The 21,321-nt window shown below is 48.3% G+C and overlaps 1 protein-coding gene across 1 annotated transcript; it reads left to right on the forward strand.

Moving 5' to 3' along the window:
* Positions 1–19,395, forward strand: LOC142196533 (zinc transporter ZIP9-like). The gene is made up of 7 exons (XM_075266501.1): positions 1–215; positions 6,102–6,207; positions 7,348–7,527; positions 7,720–7,788; positions 17,814–17,899; positions 18,254–18,388; positions 18,770–19,395. Exons 1-7 carry the CDS (start codon positions 120–122, stop codon positions 19,007–19,009), a joined length of 912 nt encoding a protein of 303 aa, XP_075122602.1. The 5' UTR covers positions 1–119; the 3' UTR covers positions 19,010–19,395.
* The last annotated feature ends 1,926 nt before the right edge of the window (positions 19,396–21,321 follow it).

The following is a 21,321-nucleotide window of genomic DNA, read 5'->3' on the forward strand; positions in this document are numbered from 1 at the left end:
GCGACGTGTGAAGCATGAGGGAGCAGTCTGGGCTCTGTGTGCACTTCCCCTTGGAGACGAAGTGAAGCTGTGTGCAGCCCCCCAGCCTCCCTTGTCTGCCTCTCTGCCCCCCTGCCAGCATGGATGGGCTGCTTGTTGTCTTCCTCATCTCCCTGGGCATGTTCCTGGGCTGCTTCCTCTTGGGTCTGATCCCTTTAGCAGTAAAACTTTCCGAGGTGAGTGCTAGTTTGTTATGCTGCATAGTTTCTGGCAGGGCGGGGGTTAATAAGTAGTGCAGAGGTTGCGGAATGTTGCCCTGCTGATGTTGTTACAATGTATCAGTGGCGGAAGCTTCGGCTACAATGTATCTATGTTATTGTAAACAGATACAATGTATATACACGTTACTATAACCATGTGGCGAGCCGGTCCCCTCCACCAGGTTGGCGCATCGGTGGTAGTGACCACTTGTCTCAAGGAATCTGTCACAAGGAGGCGCCGCCCACTTTTAAAATTTTTTAGAAGATGCCTAAAAAAGTGTCACATGGGCCTGGTAGGTACAGATCTAATGCAATGACTATAATCTGTAAGTTTTTTTTTTCTACAAAATTTTAACTAAGCCTTATGGGAACTGTAGTCCATAATTTATGTATCGATATCGGCGGTCACATGACAACAGATGTGACGTGCGGAATATCGTAACGATCTACGGACACCAAACATTGGGGGACAGATTTTGTGCTATATATTTGCGAAAGTGGATGAGTTTCAGGCTGAGGCCCCGCGTTGCGGAAACACAGCAGTTTTTGTCACAGATTTTGCGCCAAATTTTTTATTTTTTTTGTGAGCCAATGTCCGGAGTGGATTTAAGGGAAATGTCTAAGATCTTCCATTATATTTCCCATTCCTCTTTGTTCCGCTCCTGGCTTTGGCTAAAAAAAAAATAAGCAGCAAAATCTGCAACAAAAAAACGCAACGTGGGAGCCTTAGGCACGTTGCGGAAACGCAGCTTTTTTTTGTTGCGGTTTTTTGAGCCAAAGCGAAGAATGGATACAAAAGGAATGGGAGATATATAGGAAGCTCTTATACTTCTACCTTCTGCTCAATCCACTCCTGGCTTTGGCTCAAAAAACCGCAACAAAATCTGCATTAGGGTGCATTCACACTGAGTAAACGCTAGCTTATTCTGAACGTAAAACACGTTCAGAATAAGCGGCGTCTAAAGCAGCTCCATTCATTTCTATGGGAGCGGGGATACGAGCGCTCCCCATAGAAATGAATGGGCTGCTTCTTTCACTCCGTGCAGTCCCATTGAAGTGAATGGGGAGTGCCGGCGTGTACGCTCCGGCATGAGCAGAGCTTGCCGTATACGCCGGCACTCCCCATTCACTTCAATGGGACTGCACGGAGTGAAAGAAGCAGCCCATTCATTTCTATGGGGAGCGCTCGTATCCCCGCTCCCATAGAAATGAATGGAGCTGCTTTAGACGCCGCTTATTCTGAACGTGTTTTACGTTCAGAATAAGCTAGCGTTTACTCAGTGTGAATTCACCCTTAAAGGGGTTTTCCAGGACGAAAATATTGATGACCTCTCCTTAGGAAAGGCCATTAATATATCAGCAGGACCCCCACAGATCAGCTGGTTGTGGTGGCGTATTTCGTCTTCACAGGTCAGAGACATCTTCGTTCATCGCTCATGTGGACCATTTAAAGTGAATGTGTTTCCTATTTTTAAGCCAAGTTTTCATGTTTAACATATTTTTTGTAAGAATTTTTGACAATTTTTTTTTTTTAAACAATTTTCACAATCTATATTTAAAAATTAATTCAAAACCCTGCAATTTTCCCTCTGACCACTAAGCCTAATAGTAGACTGGCACTTGTGTAGGTTGTTTTTTTTTTTTTTTTTTGCAGCAGTCATCTCCTATACATCACAGACAGGATTATAATAGAAGATAACACCTCTATAGATAACACCACTGAGCCATCATTACATCACTACTGACCATAGATGACATCACAGCTTATATCCTGAGAATGTCTAGAAAGCTTTCCCATGACTCGTCTGATTTGTCGCCATCAGTGCGTGCGTACAGGGGAGTCGGGTGAGATAGTTGTCGGCTGGCCGAGCCTGCTTACGTATTGGATAAGATTAGTAAATTTGCCCCACTCGTGCACCTCCGTGACTGTGGCTGGGCAGAGCAGAACGTGCACACTGCCCCCCTCTGGCCTAGTACTAGGCATAACACAATGTATAGCTTTTACCCCTTAATACCATATGGCACGATCACTGCATGTAACACTACTAACTATAGTAATCAGATCTCCCCGAGGCCTATAATCATCCCGTCCGTAGAGAGCTGTATACAGTCACCTGCCTGCTGTGTATACCTGCACATAAGGTGATCAGGGAGCGGGTAGCATCTGTATACTGGTTAGAAGGGGGTTATTAGAAGGAGCCGTCATGGTGACCAGTGTTATGGAGGATAAACCGTATAGACCACCTCGGGGAGCTCAGGGGAATCTTCTGCCTTGAGGGATGTATGTGTTCCAGCTTCTTATCACATTGGCGCAGCGAACTCACCATTTGAGGACTTAAAGGGTTTTTCCATACTTTGATGACCTATCCATATGGCATTCAGGTGATCGCTGCAGCCTCTGCAATACTCTCCAGACAAGTGACATTCATTGTATAGTGGTTGTGCTTGGTATCGCCCATTCACTTGTATGGGACTGAGCTGTAATCGGGCCATGTGACCCATGAAGGTGATCTGTAAAGCTGATCTGCAGGGGTATCGGGAGTCCGACCCTTGCTGACCTATCCTAATAATCCTGGAAAACCCTAAAGTCCCTTTAAGGACGTGTAGACATTTCCAACCAGTTTTCTTTTTATCGTCTTACGCCTCTGTGTCCTGATGATGAACAGATCGCAAGATGGGTCTCTGAGGCCTCCAGTGATGAGCTATAACCTGTAGGGGAACCTCAGTTTCCCTGCACTGCCTCCACAGGGGAATTGAAGTATTACACAATTCCTATCGAAATCAATGCGTGTCTGAAATTTGCCAAAATTTGGGTAATAATACGCCACCATTATTCATGTATGAAAGGCAACCTTATCCGGAATTTGCAGGAGGACTCAAGGAACTTTCCTGATATTTACTTGTGCCGTGGAGTGTGACGGGCTGGATTAATATGTCCGTGTGCAATAACTCGTGGTTAGTGGCGTCGTGCACATGTCATGCTACTGTGTACTCTGGGTGCGCGCCAGGCCGTGACCCGTTGCCAGTTGGCAGCTCACGACATAGATAACTGACAGAGGGTAGAAGATGACACGTGGCTGTAGGATCAGACTACGCGAGCCTTGTTTGTAGTCTGTCTTTATGGCGACGCATCCCTCTATACAAGAGCCGTATAAACCAAAGCAAAGGAGATTTTTAATTGAAACGATTTACAAAGTTCTTTCCGTTTTTATGTTTGAAGTATTTGGAGCCATAGAAAATGGTTTGCTAAAGTCTACACGCCCTTTAATATGGGACCTGGAGAAAGTGAGAGGATCCTGCTCGTCCGCGGCCTATTATTGACTCATTAGTGTCCTCGCGCGGTCCGGTTGTGGTTTCCTCCACTCCTTTGTTTAGATCCTGGAGCGCAGATAATTAGATTGGTTTCTGTATACTGGTATTATAATAAACTGGTTTTTCCGGTGCTGGGACCTGGACCAATATGTATTAGAGGGATACATAGGAGAGATACAGTCTGTTCCCGTGCAGAGTATACAGCTCAGTGGTGTCAGGCAGCTGCTGTAAAGCCGATAGCTTCTAGTCATGAATGTGATCTGTGTCCTGACTCTGAGATTTTCCATCATTACTGCAGGAAGAGAAGATTGGAGTCTACCAATACAGGGTCCGGGGTTATGTCTACCGCATGTACCGTATACAGTATACGGCTTTCCTACAGTATACGGATTTCACTTAATGATATAGCACAGCCCTGTATAATTACCATGACGTTAGGTTGGGCGACCCATTGTGCCGTATTGGCCGCTGGCCCAGCCATGAGAATAGAAGACAATCTTAGGATCCTTAAAGGGAAAGTGTTGCCAGGAAATGACCTCATTTTTTTAAATCAAGTTTTATGTTAAACATATTATTATTATTTTTAAAAAATTTTTGGTGAGGTTTATAAAAACTTTCCATGTTTATCAATATTTTAAATTTTTTTTAAAAAAATTCTAGATATTCTACAGTTCTGACTCTGGCCACTAAGCTAAATTATAGGCCGAGACTTCCTGTTTTCTGTAGGAGGTTTCTTTGCAGCAGTCACCTCACTTACAGCACACTAGTGATCACAGCGATCATCCACCAATCACAATAGACGATGTCACATCTTATCTACTCCCCTCTGCCCAGGTCATAGAACATGTCTAGACAACTTTCCCATAGAAGTCTATAGAGTCTGCTCCAGAACATTGTGTCTATGGCCTATCTCCAGGGGACAGGAAGTCAAACTATTTTAGGCTATTATTTTTTTTTCAAATTGAAATGGGTCCCCCCCCCCAATTGTCAGGATTGTGGGGTCTTAGAGGTTGAAAACCCCCCCCCCACACACACACACACACACAGACCAGCAGTTTACCCTCTATCCTATTGTGGTAAACCCCTTTAAGCCCAAAAGCAGATGACGCACATTAAGGGCTAGTTCACACGTGGGCAAAGGGGAGTTTTTTGACAGCGGATTTCGCTTCAAAAACCGCCCCTTTAACATGGTGGTCTATGTAGACTGCTAGCTTTTTTTTTTTCCTCCTAGCGTTTTCCGCCTGAAGAAGCGACATGACCTTTCTTCAGGCGGAAAACGCCTGAAGAAATGCATAGAAGTGAATGGTAGGCGAAAACCGCGCGGTAAAAAACCGCGCGGTTTTTTGCAAACAAAACCGCGCGGTTTTCGCCTGCAGTTTCTATAGCACATATAGGAAAAAAAAACCCTAGCGAAAACCGCTAGCGAAAATCGCGTCAAAAACCGCATCAAAAACCGCGTGGAATGCAAAAAACAGCGTCAAAAAAACTCCCTGAGGTTTTTTACCTCGCACAAATAAGCTAGGCGGTTTTCACGTGTGAACTGACCCTAATACATCTGCACCAATAAGCCCATAATTATAATATACGGACACAATGGCGTCTGGATAATTTTGTCCCGCCCAGGGCGCCATCTCTTTGAAATTTCGTCGCTTGTCAGATCTGCTTTGAAGAATCGGACCGGGAAAGCAGCAACGGAGGAAAGTCCCTGCGATTATCATATAAAAGCAACTTCTGCAGCATAAACATCAAACCCGACTGTTCTCTGCAAAAGTATTCATGCCCGCCATATAGATGTGTGAGCGCTTCTTAAAGGGGATTCTGAAAGCTTTGTCACTCCCCCGCTGCATATTACTATTACTCACAATCCCATATTGAGGGACGTGTATACTTTTGCAACCTATCTATTGCATTTAAATAAAAAAAAATGAAGCATTTGATTGACACTCATCATCATCATCATCATCATGAAAATCCAAAGAATCTTAGAGATAAGCATCTACCAGACAACCTTCTGCCGCTTATCTCCAAATTTCCAAGGAACATGTCATCAATTGTATTTAATCTTTACAACCAGATAGTGAAATCTATCATTTTTTTTTTCTAATCTGTTTTTATTTTCTGATTGTAGATTTCTTATTCTATTTTCTGCACATGATGATGGGGGCAGCCATCTTGCCTGAGCTTTTCCTCTGCTCTGTTAACAGCATTTAGTGATCTGCTTTACAGCACAGTCATGGCCATAGGCAGCAATAGGGAGAAGATAAGCTGTGACATCATCTATTGTCAGAGTGATGTAATAATGGTTCAGTGGTGTTATCTACAGAGGTGTTATCTTCTATTGTAATCCTTGGTGTCAGTCTATTATTAGGCTTAGAGGTCAGAGGGGAACATTGCAGGATATAGTGACATGGATAATGTAAAAAATAATAAAAATGGTTCACATAAAAACTTGGTTTCGGCCATTTTTGATGACTTGGACAATGGACTCCTTGTTCGTTCCTGTAGATGGATCCCGTATCTATTCCTGACATCTGTCCTACTTTCTTCCAGCAAAAGCTGCAGTTTGTGAGCGTCCTGGGAGCCGGATTACTGTGCGGGACGGCCCTGGCCATAATTATACCAGAAGGGATTGAACTGCTTGACGGCTCCTCCAAAGGTTAGAAAAGCGAATGCTTAAGACTCCTTTGTTGTATCTGAACAGGATGTTTTAGCCTCCACTTGGCTGGATCCAGACGCTAATCTTACAAGATGTCGGGGCCAGCACAAACAGTCTCGGAGCTAAAGTCAGACTTGGGGAAGAGTGATGTGTATACAGCGACACAAGGAAGTATACAGATGTAAGGGCTCGTTCACATGGGCACTAAGGGGGCGGATTATGGCACGTAATCCACGTCATAATCCACCCCCTCACAATGGTGATCTATGTAGACCGCCAGGCGACTTTTTTGTGTTTTCTCGCTGCGCCGCGGTGTCCGCCTGGCGGCAGCAAACTCCAGGGTTGGCCCATTCATTTGAGCCTGCTCCGGAGGGGGAAGCCGTAACTGTCGGAAGCCGCGACAGTTGTGGCAGGCGGGTTTTGACCTGAGAGTGACACGGCTCCCCGCGTCACTCTCGGTGCCAAAATCCGCCTATACGCTCCCATGTGAACTAACCCTAAAGGGAACCTGTTGGGACGATTTGGGACATTAAACCACCCACTGGTCCTTATGGGTCTTGCAGCCAGATTCTGCCCTGATTCTGCTTCCCATTGAGATCCTTGAGAAGTCTTGAGCCGCAGAATATTCGACAAGATCAGGCAGGACTCTTATTTTTTTGAGCGTCCTACCTTATCTTGCCATGGATTCCATAACTCGAGACTCCTCGTGGAATAGGCCCATTCATTTGGGCATAGTCAGTGGTGTAAAGCCACGCTGGAATGCCGAAAAGTTAGTGCACATACTCTGTCGCTCCAGCACATGCGTGGCAAAGCCGAGGTGTATGTTCCCAGCTCCACTGAACAACCGTGCATGCGCCAGCAGCACCAGAGATGAGGCCGATTGCTGCATTAAGTCACCCAGACTAAGTACGGTAATGAGATGACTCTGCTCATCTGTCCCAGTCTATACAGAAAAGCACAGGAAGTCTCAGCCTATAGTGAGTGCTCTAGTGGCCAGTGGGAAAACTGCAATGCTGTGAGTGTTCATTTTTAATGTGAAATGATAAATCCTTCCTCTTAGAAATGCATATAAAGCCACTGATAAGCGGCGCCTCTTCCCACTTCTCCCCATGGTTCTCTAGCATTGTGTGTATTTTGCAGGGTCTCCGGTGAAATGTGTGAATGTCGTACAGAATGTAAACCTGACAGAGACGGCTGTGGAGGAGGAAGCGGCCGCCATCAGTTCTGTGCCCCCGCACTTCTTCATTGGGGTCTTCCTGGTGACGGGATTTGTCCTGATGTTCATTGTGGATCAGATCAGCAGCTACTGCTCCTATCATGGTGAGATTATTAAAGTGGATTAGGCTGAATGTGATCTCCTGGAGGAGGAAGTCTCTCTCATAGTCCTCGCTGGAGGGGGCGAAATGTGGGGGATCAGGAGAAGTGTGTGATTTCTGTCTCCATTCTGGGGACTATTGCTTGTATCCTGGACCTCTGACCACTCAGGGTGAAATTCTTGTGTTACTTTTGCAGATCCCCGGACAGGAATGTCAGCGGGCACCAGTATAACCGCCACACTGGGCCTGGTCATCCACGCCGCAGGTGATGTATGGATATGACATGTCTGACATAATATTCACATAGTATAGGAAGCCTCTGGTGTCTGTTGCTCTAGCTCTGTACCTATCCCTCTGCCGGCTTCTCTCTTGGTCTCTGCATACATTTGAGGGTTTCAGCCAAATTCCTGAATAGGTAGTCCACCATGTTTTGCATTTTACATCTTCCTATGTCTTTGCATAGTTGTTCATATTTGGGACTCTAGGAAATATGGGGAGCAGCACCGTAAGCCATACATAAGTTACCGTTTGTCTGCAGGGATGTGGCTATAGGGGACGCAGGGTTAGCAGTCACATATAGGGCCTGGTGCCTGAAGGGGCCACATGGCAGGTAGGGGACTCAGTTACAGGTTTTGTATTGGATCCTATCAGCTTAAAGTGACATCCAAATGGGAGCTGCTGTAGTAGTATGGCTGGGAGCTGCTGCAGTAGTAGTATGGCTGAGAGCTGCCGCAGTAGTAGTATGGCTGGGAGCTGCTGCAGTAGTAGTATGGCTGGGAGCTGCTGCAGTAGTAGTATGGCTGGGAGCTGCTGCAGTAGTAGTATGGCTGGGAGCTGCTGCAGTAGTAGTATGGCTGGGAGCTGCTGCAGTAGTAGTATGGCCGGGAGCTGCTGCAGTAGTAGTATGGCTGGGAGCTGCTGCAGTAGTAGTATGGCTGGGAGCTGCTGCAGTAGTAGTATGGCTGAGAGCTGCCGCAGTAGTAGTATGGCTGGGAGCTGCTGCAGTAGTAGTATGGCTGGGAGCTGCTGCAGTAGTAGTATGGCTGGGAGCTGCTGCAGTAGTAGTATGGCCGGGAGCTGCTGATGTAGTAGTATGGCTGGGAGCTGCTGCAGTAGTAGTATGGCCGGGAGCCGCTGCAGTAGTAGTATGGCCGGGAGCCGCTGCAGTAGTAGTATGGCCGGGAGCCGCTGCAGTAGTAGTATGGCCGGGAGCCGCTGCAGTAGTAGTATGGCCGGGAGCAGCCGCAGTAGTAGTATGTCCGGGAGCTGCTGATGTAGTAGTATGGCTGGGAGCTGCTGCAGTAGTAGTATGGCTGGGAGCTGCCGCAGTAGTAGTAGTATGGCCGGGAGCTGCTGCAGTAGTAGTATGGCCGGGAGCTGCTGCAGTAGTAGTATGGCCAGGAGCTGCTGCAGTAGTAGTATGGCCGGGAGCTGCTGCAGTAGTAGTATGGCCGGGAGCTGCTGATGTAGTAGTATGGCCGGGAGCTGCTGTAGTAGTAGTATGGCCGGGAGCCGCTGCAGTAGTAGTATGGCTGGGAGCTGCCGATGTAGTAGTATGGCCGGGAGCTGCTGCAGTAGTAGTATGGCCGGGAGCTGCCGATGTAGTAGTATGGCCGGGAGCTGCTGTAGTAGTAGTATGGCTGGGAGCAGCTGCAGTAGTAGTATGGCCGGGAGCTGCTGCAGTAGTAGTATGGGCGGGAGCTGCTGCAGTAGTAGTATGGCTGGGAGCAGCTGCAGTAGTAGTATGGCCGGGAGCTGCTGCAGTAGTAGTATGGGCGGGAGCTGCTGCAGTAGTAGTATGGCCGGGAGCCGCTGCAGTAGTAGTATGGGCGGGAGCTGCTGCAGTAGTAGTATGGGCGGGAGCTGCTGCAGTAGTAGTATGGCCGGGAGCCGCTGCAGTAGTAGTATGGGCGGGAGCCGCTGCAGTAGTAGTATGGCCGGGAGCTGCTGCAGTAGTAGTATGGCTGGGAGCTGCTGCAGTAGTAGTATGGCTGGGAGCTGCCGCAGTAGTAGTATGGCCGGGAGCTGCTGCAGTAGTAGTATGGGCGGGAGCTGCTGCAGTAGTAGTATGGCTGGGAGCTGCTGCAGTAGTATCATGGCTTGGAGCTGCTGTAGTAGTAGTATGGCCGGGAGCTGCTGTAGTAGTAGTATGGCCGGGAGCTGCCGCAGTAGTAGTATGGCCGGGAGCTGCCGATGTAGTAGTATGGCCGGGAGCTGCTGCAGTAGTAGTATGGCCGGGAGCTGCTGTAGTAGTAGTATGGCCGGGAGCTGCCGCAGTAGTAGTATGGCCGGGAGCTGCCGATGTAGTAGTATGGCCGGGAGCCGCTGCAGTAGTAGTATGGCTGGGAGCTGCTGCAGTAGTAGTATGGCTGGGAGCAGCTGCAGTAGTAGTATGGCCGGGAGCTGCTGCAGTAGTAGTATGGCCGGGAGCTGCTGCAGTAGTAGTATGGCCGGGAGCTGCCGCAGTAGTAGTATGGCCGGGAGCCGCTGCAGTAGTAGTATGGCTGGGAGCTGCTGCAGTAGTAGTATGGCTGGGAGCTGCTGCAGTAGTATCATGGCTTGGAGCTGCCGCAGTAGTAGTATGGCCGGGAGCCGCTGCAGTAGTAGTATGGCCGGGAGCTGCCGCAGTAGTAGTATGGCCGGGAGCTGCTGCAGTAGTAGTATGGCTTGGAGCCGCTGCAGTAGTAGTATGGCCGGGAGCCGCTGCAGTAGTAGTATGGCCGGGAGCTGCTGCAGTAGTAGTATGGCCGGGAGCTGCTGCAGTAGTAGTATGGCCGGGAGCTGCTGCAGTAGTAGTATGGCCGGGAGCTGCTGCAGTAGTAGTATGGCCGGGAGCTGCTGTAGTAGTAGTATGGCCGGGAGCTGCTGTAGTAGTAGTATGGCCGGGAGCTGCTGCAGTAGTAGTATGGCCGGGAGCCGCTGCAGTAGTAGTATGGCCGGGAGCCGCTGCAGTAGTAGTATGGCCGGGAGCAGCCGCAGTAGTAGTATGGCCGGGAGCTGCTGTAGTAGTAGTATGGCTGGGAGCTGCTGCAGTAGTAGTATGGCTGGGAGCTGCTGCAGTAGTAGTATGGCCGGGAGCTGCCGATGTAGTAGTATGGCCGGGAGCTGCTGTAGTAGTAGTATGGCCGGGAGCTGCTGTAGTAGTAGTATGGCTGGGAGCTGCTGCAGTAGTAGTATGGCCGGGAGCTGCCGATGTAGTAGTATGGCCGGGAGCTGCTGCAGTAGTAGTATGGCTGGGAGCTGCTGCAGTAGTAGTATGGGCGGGAGCTGCTGCAGTAGTAGTATGGCTGGGAGCTGCTGCAGTAGTAGTATGGCTGGGAGCTGCTGCAGTAGTAGTATGGCTGGGAGCTGCTGCAGTAGTAGTATGGCCGGGAGCTGCTGCAGTAGTAGTATGGCTGGGAGCTGCTGCAGTAGTAGTATGGCCGGGAGCTGCTGCAGTAGTAGTATGGCCGGGAGCTGCTGCAGTAGTAGTATGGCTGGGAGCTGCTGCAGTAGTAGTATGGCCGGGAGCCGCTGCAGTAGTAGTATGGCCGGGAGCCGCTGCAGTAGTAGTATGGGCGGGAGCTGCTGCAGTAGTAGTATGGCTGGGAGCTGCTGCAGTAGTAGTATGGCCGGGAGCTGCTGTAGTAGTAGTATGGCCGAGAGCCGCTGCAGTAGTAGTATGGGCGGGAGCTGCTGTAGTAGTAGTATGGCTGGGAGCTGCTGCAGTAGTAGTATGGGCGGGAGCCGCTGCAGTAGTAGTATGGCCGGGAGCTGCTGCAGTAGTAGTATGGCCGGGAGCTGCTGCAGTAGTAGTATGGCTGGGAGCTGCTGCAGTAGTAGTATGGCCGGGAGCCGCTGCAGTAGTAGTATGGCCGGGAGCCGCTGCAGTAGTAGTATGGCCGGGAGCCGCTGCAGTAGTAGTATGGCTGGGAGCTGCTGCAGTAGTGGTATGGCCGGGAGCTGCTGCAGTAGTGGTATGGCCGGGAGCTGCTGCAGTAGTAGTATGGCCGGGAGCCGCTGCAGTAGTAGTATGGGCGGGAGCTGCTGCAGTAGTAGTATGGCTGGGAGCTGCTGCAGTAGTAGTATGGCTGGGAGCTGCTGCAGTAGTAGTATGGCCGGGAGCCGCTGCAGTAGTAGTATGGGCGGGAGCTGCTGCAGTAGTAGTATGGCTGGGAGCTGCTGCAGTAGTAGTATGGCCGGGAGCTGCTGTAGTAGTAGTATGGCCGGGAGCCGCTGCAGTAGTAGTATGGGCGGGAGCTGCTGTAGTAGTAGTATGGCTGGGAGCTGCTGCAGTAGTAGTATGGCCGGGAGCCGCTGCAGTAGTAGTATGGCCGGGAGCTGCTGCAGTAGTAGTATGGCCGGGAGCTGCTGCAGTAGTAGTATGGCTGGGAGCTGCTGCAGTAGTAGTATGGCCGGGAGCCGCTGCAGTAGTAGTATGGCCGGGAGCCGCTGCAGTAGTAGTATGGGCGGGAGCTGCTGCAGTAGTAGTATGGCCGGGAGCTGCTGCAGTAGTAGTATGGCTGGGAGCTGCTGCAGTAGTAGTATGGCCGGGAGCTGCTGCAGTAGTAGTATGGCTGGGAGCTGCTGCAGTAGTATCATGGCTTGGAGCTGCTGTAGTAGTAGTATGGCTGGGAGCTGCTGCAGTAGTAGTATGGCCGGGAGCTGCTGCAGTAGTAGTATGGCTGGGAGCTGCTGATGTAGTAGTATGGCCGGGAGCTGCTGTAGTAGTAGTATGGCCGGGAGCCGCTGCAGTAGTAGTATGGCTGGGAGCTGCCGATGTAGTAGTATGGCCGGGAGCTGCTGCAGTAGTAGTATGGCCGGGAGCTGCCGATGTAGTAGTATGGCCGGGAGCTGCTGTAGTAGTAGTATGGCTGGGAGCAGCTGCAGTAGTAGTATGGCCGGGAGCTGCTGCAGTAGTAGTATGGGCGGGAGCTGCTGCAGTAGTAGTATGGCTGGGAGCAGCTGCAGTAGTAGTATGGCCGGGAGCTGCTGCAGTAGTAGTATGGGCGGGAGCTGCTGCAGTAGTAGTATGGCCGGGAGCCGCTGCAGTAGTAGTATGGGCGGGAGCTGCTGCAGTAGTAGTATGGGCGGGAGCTGCTGCAGTAGTAGTATGGCCGGGAGCCGCTGCAGTAGTAGTATGGGCGGGAGCCGCTGCAGTAGTAGTATGGCCGGGAGCTGCTGCAGTAGTAGTATGGCTGGGAGCTGCTGCAGTAGTAGTATGGCTGGGAGCTGCCGCAGTAGTAGTATGGCCGGGAGCTGCTGCAGTAGTAGTATGGGCGGGAGCTGCTGCAGTAGTAGTATGGCTGGGAGCTGCTGCAGTAGTATCATGGCTTGGAGCTGCTGTAGTAGTAGTATGGCCGGGAGCTGCTGTAGTAGTAGTATGGCCGGGAGCTGCCGCAGTAGTAGTATGGCCGGGAGCTGCCGATGTAGTAGTATGGCCGGGAGCTGCTGCAGTAGTAGTATGGCCGGGAGCTGCTGTAGTAGTAGTATGGCCGGGAGCTGCCGCAGTAGTAGTATGGCCGGGAGCTGCCGATGTAGTAGTATGGCCGGGAGCCGCTGCAGTAGTAGTATGGCTGGGAGCTGCTGCAGTAGTAGTATGGCTGGGAGCAGCTGCAGTAGTAGTATGGCCGGGAGCTGCTGCAGTAGTAGTATGGCCGGGAGCTGCTGCAGTAGTAGTATGGCCGGGAGCTGCCGCAGTAGTAGTATGGCCGGGAGCCGCTGCAGTAGTAGTATGGCTGGGAGCTGCTGCAGTAGTAGTATGGCTGGGAGCTGCTGCAGTAGTATCATGGCTTGGAGCTGCCGCAGTAGTAGTATGGCCGGGAGCCGCTGCAGTAGTAGTATGGCCGGGAGCTGCCGCAGTAGTAGTATGGCCGGGAGCTGCTGCAGTAGTAGTATGGCTTGGAGCCGCTGCAGTAGTAGTATGGCCGGGAGCCGCTGCAGTAGTAGTATGGCCGGGAGCTGCTGCAGTAGTAGTATGGCCGGGAGCTGCTGCAGTAGTAGTATGGCCGGGAGCTGCTGCAGTAGTAGTATGGCCGGGAGCTGCTGCAGTAGTAGTATGGCCGGGAGCTGCTGTAGTAGTAGTATGGCCGGGAGCTGCTGTAGTAGTAGTATGGCCGGGAGCTGCTGCAGTAGTAGTATGGCCGGGAGCCGCTGCAGTAGTAGTATGGCCGGGAGCCGCTGCAGTAGTAGTATGGCCGGGAGCAGCCGCAGTAGTAGTATGGCCGGGAGCTGCTGTAGTAGTAGTATGGCTGGGAGCTGCTGCAGTAGTAGTATGGCTGGGAGCTGCTGCAGTAGTAGTATGGCCGGGAGCTGCCGATGTAGTAGTATGGCCGGGAGCTGCTGTAGTAGTAGTATGGCCGGGAGCTGCTGTAGTAGTAGTATGGCTGGGAGCTGCTGCAGTAGTAGTATGGCCGGGAGCTGCCGATGTAGTAGTATGGCCGGGAGCTGCTGCAGTAGTAGTATGGCTGGGAGCTGCTGCAGTAGTAGTATGGGCGGGAGCTGCTGCAGTAGTAGTATGGCTGGGAGCTGCTGCAGTAGTAGTATGGCTGGGAGCTGCTGCAGTAGTAGTATGGCTGGGAGCTGCTGCAGTAGTAGTATGGCCGGGCGCTGCTGCAGTAGTAGTATGGCTGGGAGCTGCTGCAGTAGTAGTATGGCCGGGAGCTGCTGCAGTAGTAGTATGGCCGGGAGCTGCTGCAGTAGTAGTATGGCTGGGAGCTGCTGCAGTAGTAGTATGGCCGGGAGCCGCTGCAGTAGTAGTATGGCCGGGAGCCGCTGCAGTAGTAGTATGGGCGGGAGCTGCTGCAGTAGTAGTATGGCTGGGAGCTGCTGCAGTAGTAGTATGGCCGGGAGCTGCTGTAGTAGTAGTATGGCCGAGAGCCGCTGCAGTAGTAGTATGGGCGGGAGCTGCTGTAGTAGTAGTATGGCTGGGAGCTGCTGCAGTAGTAGTATGGGCGGGAGCCGCTGCAGTAGTAGTATGGCCGGGAGCTGCTGCAGTAGTAGTATGGCCGGGAGCTGCTGCAGTAGTAGTATGGCTGGGAGCTGCTGCAGTAGTAGTATGGCCGGGAGCCGCTGCAGTAGTAGTATGGCCGGGAGCCGCTGCAGTAGTAGTATGGCTGGGAGCTGCTGCAGTAGTAGTATGGCCGGGAGCCGCTGCAGTAGTAGTATGGCCGGGAGCCGCTGCAGTAGTAGTATGGCTGGGAGCCGCTGCAGTAGTAGTATGGCTGGGAGCTGCTGCAGTAGTAGTATGGCCGGGAGCTGCTGCAGTAGTAGTATGGCTGGGAGCTGCTGCAGTAGTGGTATGGCCGGGAGCTGCTGCAGTAGTGGTATGGCCGGGAGCTGCTGCAGTAGTAGTATGGCCGGGAGCCGCTGCAGTAGTAGTATGGGCGGGAGCTGCTGCAGTAGTAGTATGGCCGGGAGCCGCTGCAGTAGTAGTATGGGCGGGAGCCGCTGCAGTAGTAGTATGGCCGGGAGCCGCTGCAGTAGTAGTATGGGCGGGAGCCGCTGCAGTAGTAGTATGGCCGGGAGCCGCTGCAGTAGTAGTATGGGCGGGAGCCGCTGCAGTAGTAGTATGGCCGGGAGCCGCTGCAGTAGTAGTATGGCTGGGAGCTGCTGCAGTAGTAGTATGGGCGGGAGCTGCTGCAGTAGTAGTATGGCTGGGAGCTGCTGCAGTAGTAGTATGGCCGGGAGCCGCTGCAGTAGTAGTATGGGCGGGAGCTGCTGCAGTAGTAGTATGGCCGGGAGCCACTGCAGTAGTAGTATGGGCGGGAGCTGCTGCAGTAGTAGTATGGCCGGGAGCCGCTGCAGTAGTAGTATGGGCGGGAGCTGCTGCAGTAGTAGTATGGCTGGGAGCTGCTGCAGTAGTATCATGGCTTGGAGCTGCTGTAGTAGTATGTCCCAGCCACTACACAGTATATTGAGCCATCTGCTTCCAGCTCTGTAAACTGGACATATACCAGCTGATTGGTGGGGGGTCCTCGGTCTAAGACCACTGTTCTCATATTGACCTATTCTAAGAATGAAGATCACTATCTAGTCTTCGAGCATCACTTTCAGATGAAATTATATTTATATATTGAATTAAATAATGAATTCTGGTTTCTCTGATCCTATTATAAGACACGTCCTATCTATAGACTGTATAGGGCCATATTTCAGAGGAAGACAATTTCCTTGCACAATAAGAGGGCGCTCTTCACTTCTCTGTTGTTCCGGTCGTCCTGTGTGGAACTCCGCTCGTCAGTAACAGGACGTCCCTTATATATACGGGGTTATAATCTGGTTATTAGTCTCCTGTACATCCTGTTTACGAGTCCCAGGGGATTACTGAGAATATTTTCCCATGAACATATTGACTAAATAGAGACCCTAGTAGAACATTGTACGTTATGGGAGGGGGTTGGGGGGTCACTTATTAGGGCCCTCCATCAAATAACAGAAGTAGAGAGTGTCTACAAAGAGAGTCTCTACTCTGCTTCAGAAAGGAAAGGTCTACTACTGTCGTAGGCAGTCAGAATATATCTAATCCAATCCAACCAGACGGACCCTAAAATTACCTGCTATGGTCTGTTCTTTATGAATTGGGGACAATTAGATGATTATTAACCGTTATCAGGGCAAGATCCTGATAAATCGGATTATGTGAGTGCATTAATACTGTAATGAGGCCCTGTCTGTAATCCTGGGGCCAGATCTCCTATCTTATTACAGCTCTGCCCTATAAATCTGCCCCATCTACCTGGTGATTATACAGGGCTCTTGTGTTGGAGGATTTGGCTCCTTTGTGTACGGAAAATAATCAACTGACGACATCACATCTAATATATAATAACTGGCTAAGACATATACATAAAGCTGATTATTCTTATCTGATTTATTATCTATCTCTACCTGTATCTGACTAAGCGGATAATACTAAGATTATATATGTAGATTATGTAGTTATAGTCTGGTACATAGGGGGCAGTATTATAGTAGTTATATTCTTGTACATAGGAGCAGTATTATAGTAGTTATATTCTTGTACATAGGAGCAGTGTTATAGTAGTTATATTCTTGTACATAGGAGCAGTATTATAGTAGTTATATTCTTGTACATAGGAGCAGTATTATAGTAGTTATATTCTTGTACATAGGAGTAGTATTATAGTAGTTATATTCTTATACATAGGAGCAGTATTATAGTAGTTATATTCCTGTACATAGGAGCAGTATTATAGTAGTTATATTCTTGTACATAGGAGTAGTATTATAGTAGTTATATTCTTGTACATAGGAGCAGTATTATAGTAGTTATATTCTTGTACATAGGAGTAGTATTATAGTAGTTATATTCTTGTACATAGGAGTAGTATTATAGTAGTAATATTCTTGTACATAGGAGGTAGTATTATAATAGTTATATTCTTGTACATAGGAGCAGTATTATAGTAGTTATATTCTTGTACATAGGAGCAGTATTATAGTAGTTATATTCTTGTACATAGGAGCAGTATTATAGTAGTTATATTCTTGTACATAGGAGCAGTATTATAGTAGTTATATTCTTGTACATAGGAGCAGTGTTATAGTAGTTATATTCTTGTACATAGGAGCAGTATTATAGTAGTTATATTCTTGTACATAGGAGTAGTATTATAGTAGTTATATTCTTGTACATAGGAGCAGTATTATAGTAGTTATATTCTTGTACATAGGAGGAGTATGATAGTAGTTATATTCTTGTACATAGGAGGAGTATGATAGTAGTTATATTCTTGTACATAGGAGGAGTATTATAGTAGTTATATTCTTGTACATAGGAGGAGTATGATAGTAGTTATATTCTTGTACATAGGAGCAGTAATATAGTAGTTATATTCTTGTACATAGGAGTAGTATTATAGTAGTTATATTCTTGTACATAGGAGCAGTAATATAGTAGTTATATTCTTGTACATAGGAGCAGTATTATAGTAGTTATATTCTTGTACATAGGAGCAGTATTATAGTAGTTATATTCTTGTACATAGGAGTAGTATTATAGTAGTTATATTCTTGTACATAGGGGGCAGTATTATAGTAGTTATATTCTTGTACATAAGGAACAATTATTTATATTTTTATTGATGATTGTCTATAAATCAACCTTTAACAAAGGCAGATGTCTGTGAACCACACAAGATGATGATCGATGCCTCTCCCAATCTTCCCCTGCTATTAACTGCTTTTATCTTGGAGAATCCATTTAACCTCTTGGTGAAATCATTGGAAACCAATTTTGTGACTTGTTCTCCAATAATGTAGTTAACTGCCTTTCCTTTTTCTCCACAGCTGATGGAGTTGCTCTTGGAGCTGCAGTTGCCTCTTCTCAGGTGTCGGTACAAGTCATTGTCTTCTTTGCAGTAATATTACACAAGGTAAAACAGATATTATTCTAAAAGTGAATTGCAGATGATACCAAGCTCTGTACTCCATATTTACTTCACCTTAGGTCACATTCCTGACAAACGTCTGATATACACGCACTCTCGGTTCAGCCCAGCATGCTTTTATTTTTTGACATCTGGGAGATGGCAGAGAAGAGCTATTACTTAGCATACCTTGTAATGCTTTGATCAGAGGGTGAGGAGAAGTTCCCTTAAGGACCGCCCCCGAGGAATTATATACACACAATACATTTATAAAAGCTTATTTCCGTCGCCCTTTAATCCACACCATGCTGCTATCTGAAAAATAAGATTACTGACTCTGCTCTGACTCTTCTTCCGCAGGCACCGGCGGCGTTTGGCCTGGTCTCGTTCCTCATGCATGCAGGGTTAGAGAAGAAACAAATTCAGAAGCATCTTCTGGCATTCTCAATAGCTGCTCCGCTCCTTACTATTACAACTTATTTAATTCTTAGTATGGTAAGTAGAAAATGGAACTCAGGATGAAGTGGTAGTCGCAGCTAGAATCTGGATGCAGAAGTCCTAATATATTCCCTATGTAGGTAGGGACTGACATGAGTAGAGCTATTAACATGGGACGCACTAAAGGGCAATACTCTAATGTTAACCATTCAAATCACTAGGGGTATTGCTATTATATAGCCCTGGTTTACTAGGAATGAACATTTGGAAGGAATTTCAAAAACTGGACCACTAGGTACAAAGTTAGATATCTAGGCCACCAGGAACAATGTGCTTCCTGGCCAACAGAACCAGGGATCCAGCTATAGGAATAAATAGTATGTGTATTATCAGCTCGGTCTACTGGATTTCTCATTGTTTCCCTTCTTTGTGTCACAGACAGGGGGCTCCCTTCAACACAGACTAAGTGCGACAGGAAATGGGATGCTGTTCTCCGCCGGAACGTTCCTTTACGTGGCGACTGTTCACGTGTTACCAGAGATTAGCGGTAGGGGGCACCATCAACAACATGGAAACTCAGAATACAGACCGCAAGGCCTAGGACTGTTGGAGAGCCTGACCCTGGTGGTTGGAGCCTTCCTGCCGGTGCTGCTTTCCTTAGGACTTCATGATGGCTGAGAGTAACAGGAATGTTCGGGCCTTTAGTAGTTTTTGCAACCTGCACAATAATGACCGGTCAATGAAGTACAAAAAGTTTATCCCAATGGACTGAATGCATGAGATTTCTAAGCTGCACATGTTGGGAGTTGTAGTCTAATATTGGTGTGATCGCTGCGGTGCTCCTGAGTCTGACTGAATGGGATATCCTGGATGTGCGGACAGGTTGTTCCGTCATGATTTAGAATGATGAATTAGATATTATCTTCTTCTTAGGGTCAGTATGAGACAGGGACATTTGTAGGGCCTTTATAGGAACCGATCAGGGTCGGAAAATAAAACCCGTAACTTGCTTGCATTCACCAGCAATTGTTTGGCCTCGCAGATGGAGAACCATGGTAGTAACTTCATAGGATAATGTTTAGGGATCATAGACCCCTCGGCCCCCACTGTAATAATAATACTAGTTGTGTAGGAATTACTCAATTAGTTTACTACCTGCAGTGATGATGGGAAGCGCCCAGAGGTAGGAGGAGCCTACACACCCGGATGTAACTCTTACCATATCCATCCTGTATATTGTGCCCTTCACATATCACCCCAGCCCTGCAGATAGATAGGTTAGTGTCACCAGAACCAGCATATCACCCCAGCCCTGCAGATAGATATATGTACAAAAATACGGAAATCGCTCTACCTTGAACGTTGTTCAGATGGTATCATATGGCGCGGGGTGCACGGAACATCCGACCATTAGAATGGATTCCAATTGAAGAAACGATGATAAAAAATCCAGCACGCCCAATAATTGAAAAATAAAATATAACCTTTACTTCATAGTGGTTAAAAACAGAAAAAGCTCCTTAGAGCATGGATCCAGAATAAAACAACAGCCTACGCGTTTCGAGACTCACATCCAGGTCTCTTAATCATAGCAAATGATTAAGAGACCTGGATGTGAGTCTCGAAACGCGTAGGCTGTTGTTTTATTCTGGATCCATGCTCTAAGGAGCTTTTTCTGTTTTTAACCACTATGAAGTAAAGGTTATATTTTATTTTTCAATTATTGGGCGTGCTGGATTTTTTATCATCGTTTCTGCAGATAGATAGGTTAGTGTCACCAGACCCAGCATGTCACCCCAGCCCTACAGATAGATAGGTTAGTGTCACCAGAACCAGTATATCACCCCAGTCCTGCAGATAGATAGGTTACTGTCACCAGACCCAGCATATCACCCCAGCCCTACAGATAGATAGGTTAGTGTCACCAGAACAAGCATATCACCCCAGCCCTGCAGATAGATAGGTTAGTGTCACCAGACCCAGCATATCACCCCAGCCCTGCAGATAGGTTACTGTCACCAGAACCAGCATATCACCCCAGCCCTGCAGATAGATAGGTTAGTGTCACCAGACCCAGCATATCACCCCAGCCCTGCAGATAGATAGGTTAGTGTCACCAGATCCAGAATATCACCCCAGCCCTGCAGATAGATAGGTTAGTGTCACCAACAAAGACAGCAATATCTCAGCGACAGTAATTCACAAAGGGAAAACACTATTCAATTAAGGTGAACCTAACCTATCTGTGGGGTTTGGGTGATATGCTGGGGTCTGGTGACACTACCTTTAAGGTGAAAAACTGGAGGTTTCCGCTTTAGAGTCTCCGCTTCGGATGACCCAGCACAGCCATGTATTACATGGAAAGTCCATTGATTATAGTAGGTGTCATGTAGTGCTTTATTTCTCCTGCGGAGGCAGTACAGGAAAAGTGAACACTTACTGTCAGTTTCCCCTGCAAATTCAAGCAGCAGGACATTGTGTGATTTGCTTATTGTTTATTCTTCCAAAAAAACTCACACCCAATCCTCTGAGGCCTTGTTTGGTCAGGTGAACCTCTCAACCAGTCAGACGTCACAATTCCAGATGGAGGTTTCTGAGTCTCATAATAAGCGAGTCTCAGGGGATAATGCACTTTACCTGGTGTTGTACAGTAGATTTTAGATCACATTTTGTGCGCTGTGCTTGTCCTGTCTGTCATTTATGTGACTAATTCATACAATGCCCATTATAGAGACTCACGTACGACTTATAAACCGCATCTTTCGTCTCTGCACTAACTGAGGACATGTAATTTAATTTCATTGAGAAATGTGTAATACTATACTTTGCCTGCGGGAGTGCTGTAGAGGAAATTAACACTTGTTACCAGGTTAGAGACGATCGCGAAGGATCTGACACCCTGCAATTGGCAGTGGAGCAATTAGTCTAACAAAAAAGGGATTTTTAAAATGGACAGCCCCTTTAAGTATCCATAACAACCAACCAACAAC

The sequence above is a fragment of the Leptodactylus fuscus genome, chromosome 3, assembly GCF_031893055.1.
Source record: "Leptodactylus fuscus isolate aLepFus1 chromosome 3, aLepFus1.hap2, whole genome shotgun sequence".
Lineage (NCBI taxonomy): Eukaryota > Metazoa > Chordata > Amphibia > Anura > Leptodactylidae > Leptodactylus > Leptodactylus fuscus.

Coding starts and splice junctions, on each gene's coding strand:
- LOC142196533 (XM_075266501.1), top strand. CDS start 120: ATGGATGGGCTGCTTGTTGTCTTCCTCATCTCCCTGGGCATGTTCCTG. Junction 7,789..17,813: donor CCTGGTCATCCACGCCGCAG/GTGATGTATGGA, acceptor TTTTCTCCACAG/CTGATGGAGTTGCTCTTGGA. Junction 17,900..18,253: donor TTGCAGTAATATTACACAAG/GTAAAACAGATA, acceptor CTTCTTCCGCAG/GCACCGGCGGCGTTTGGCCT.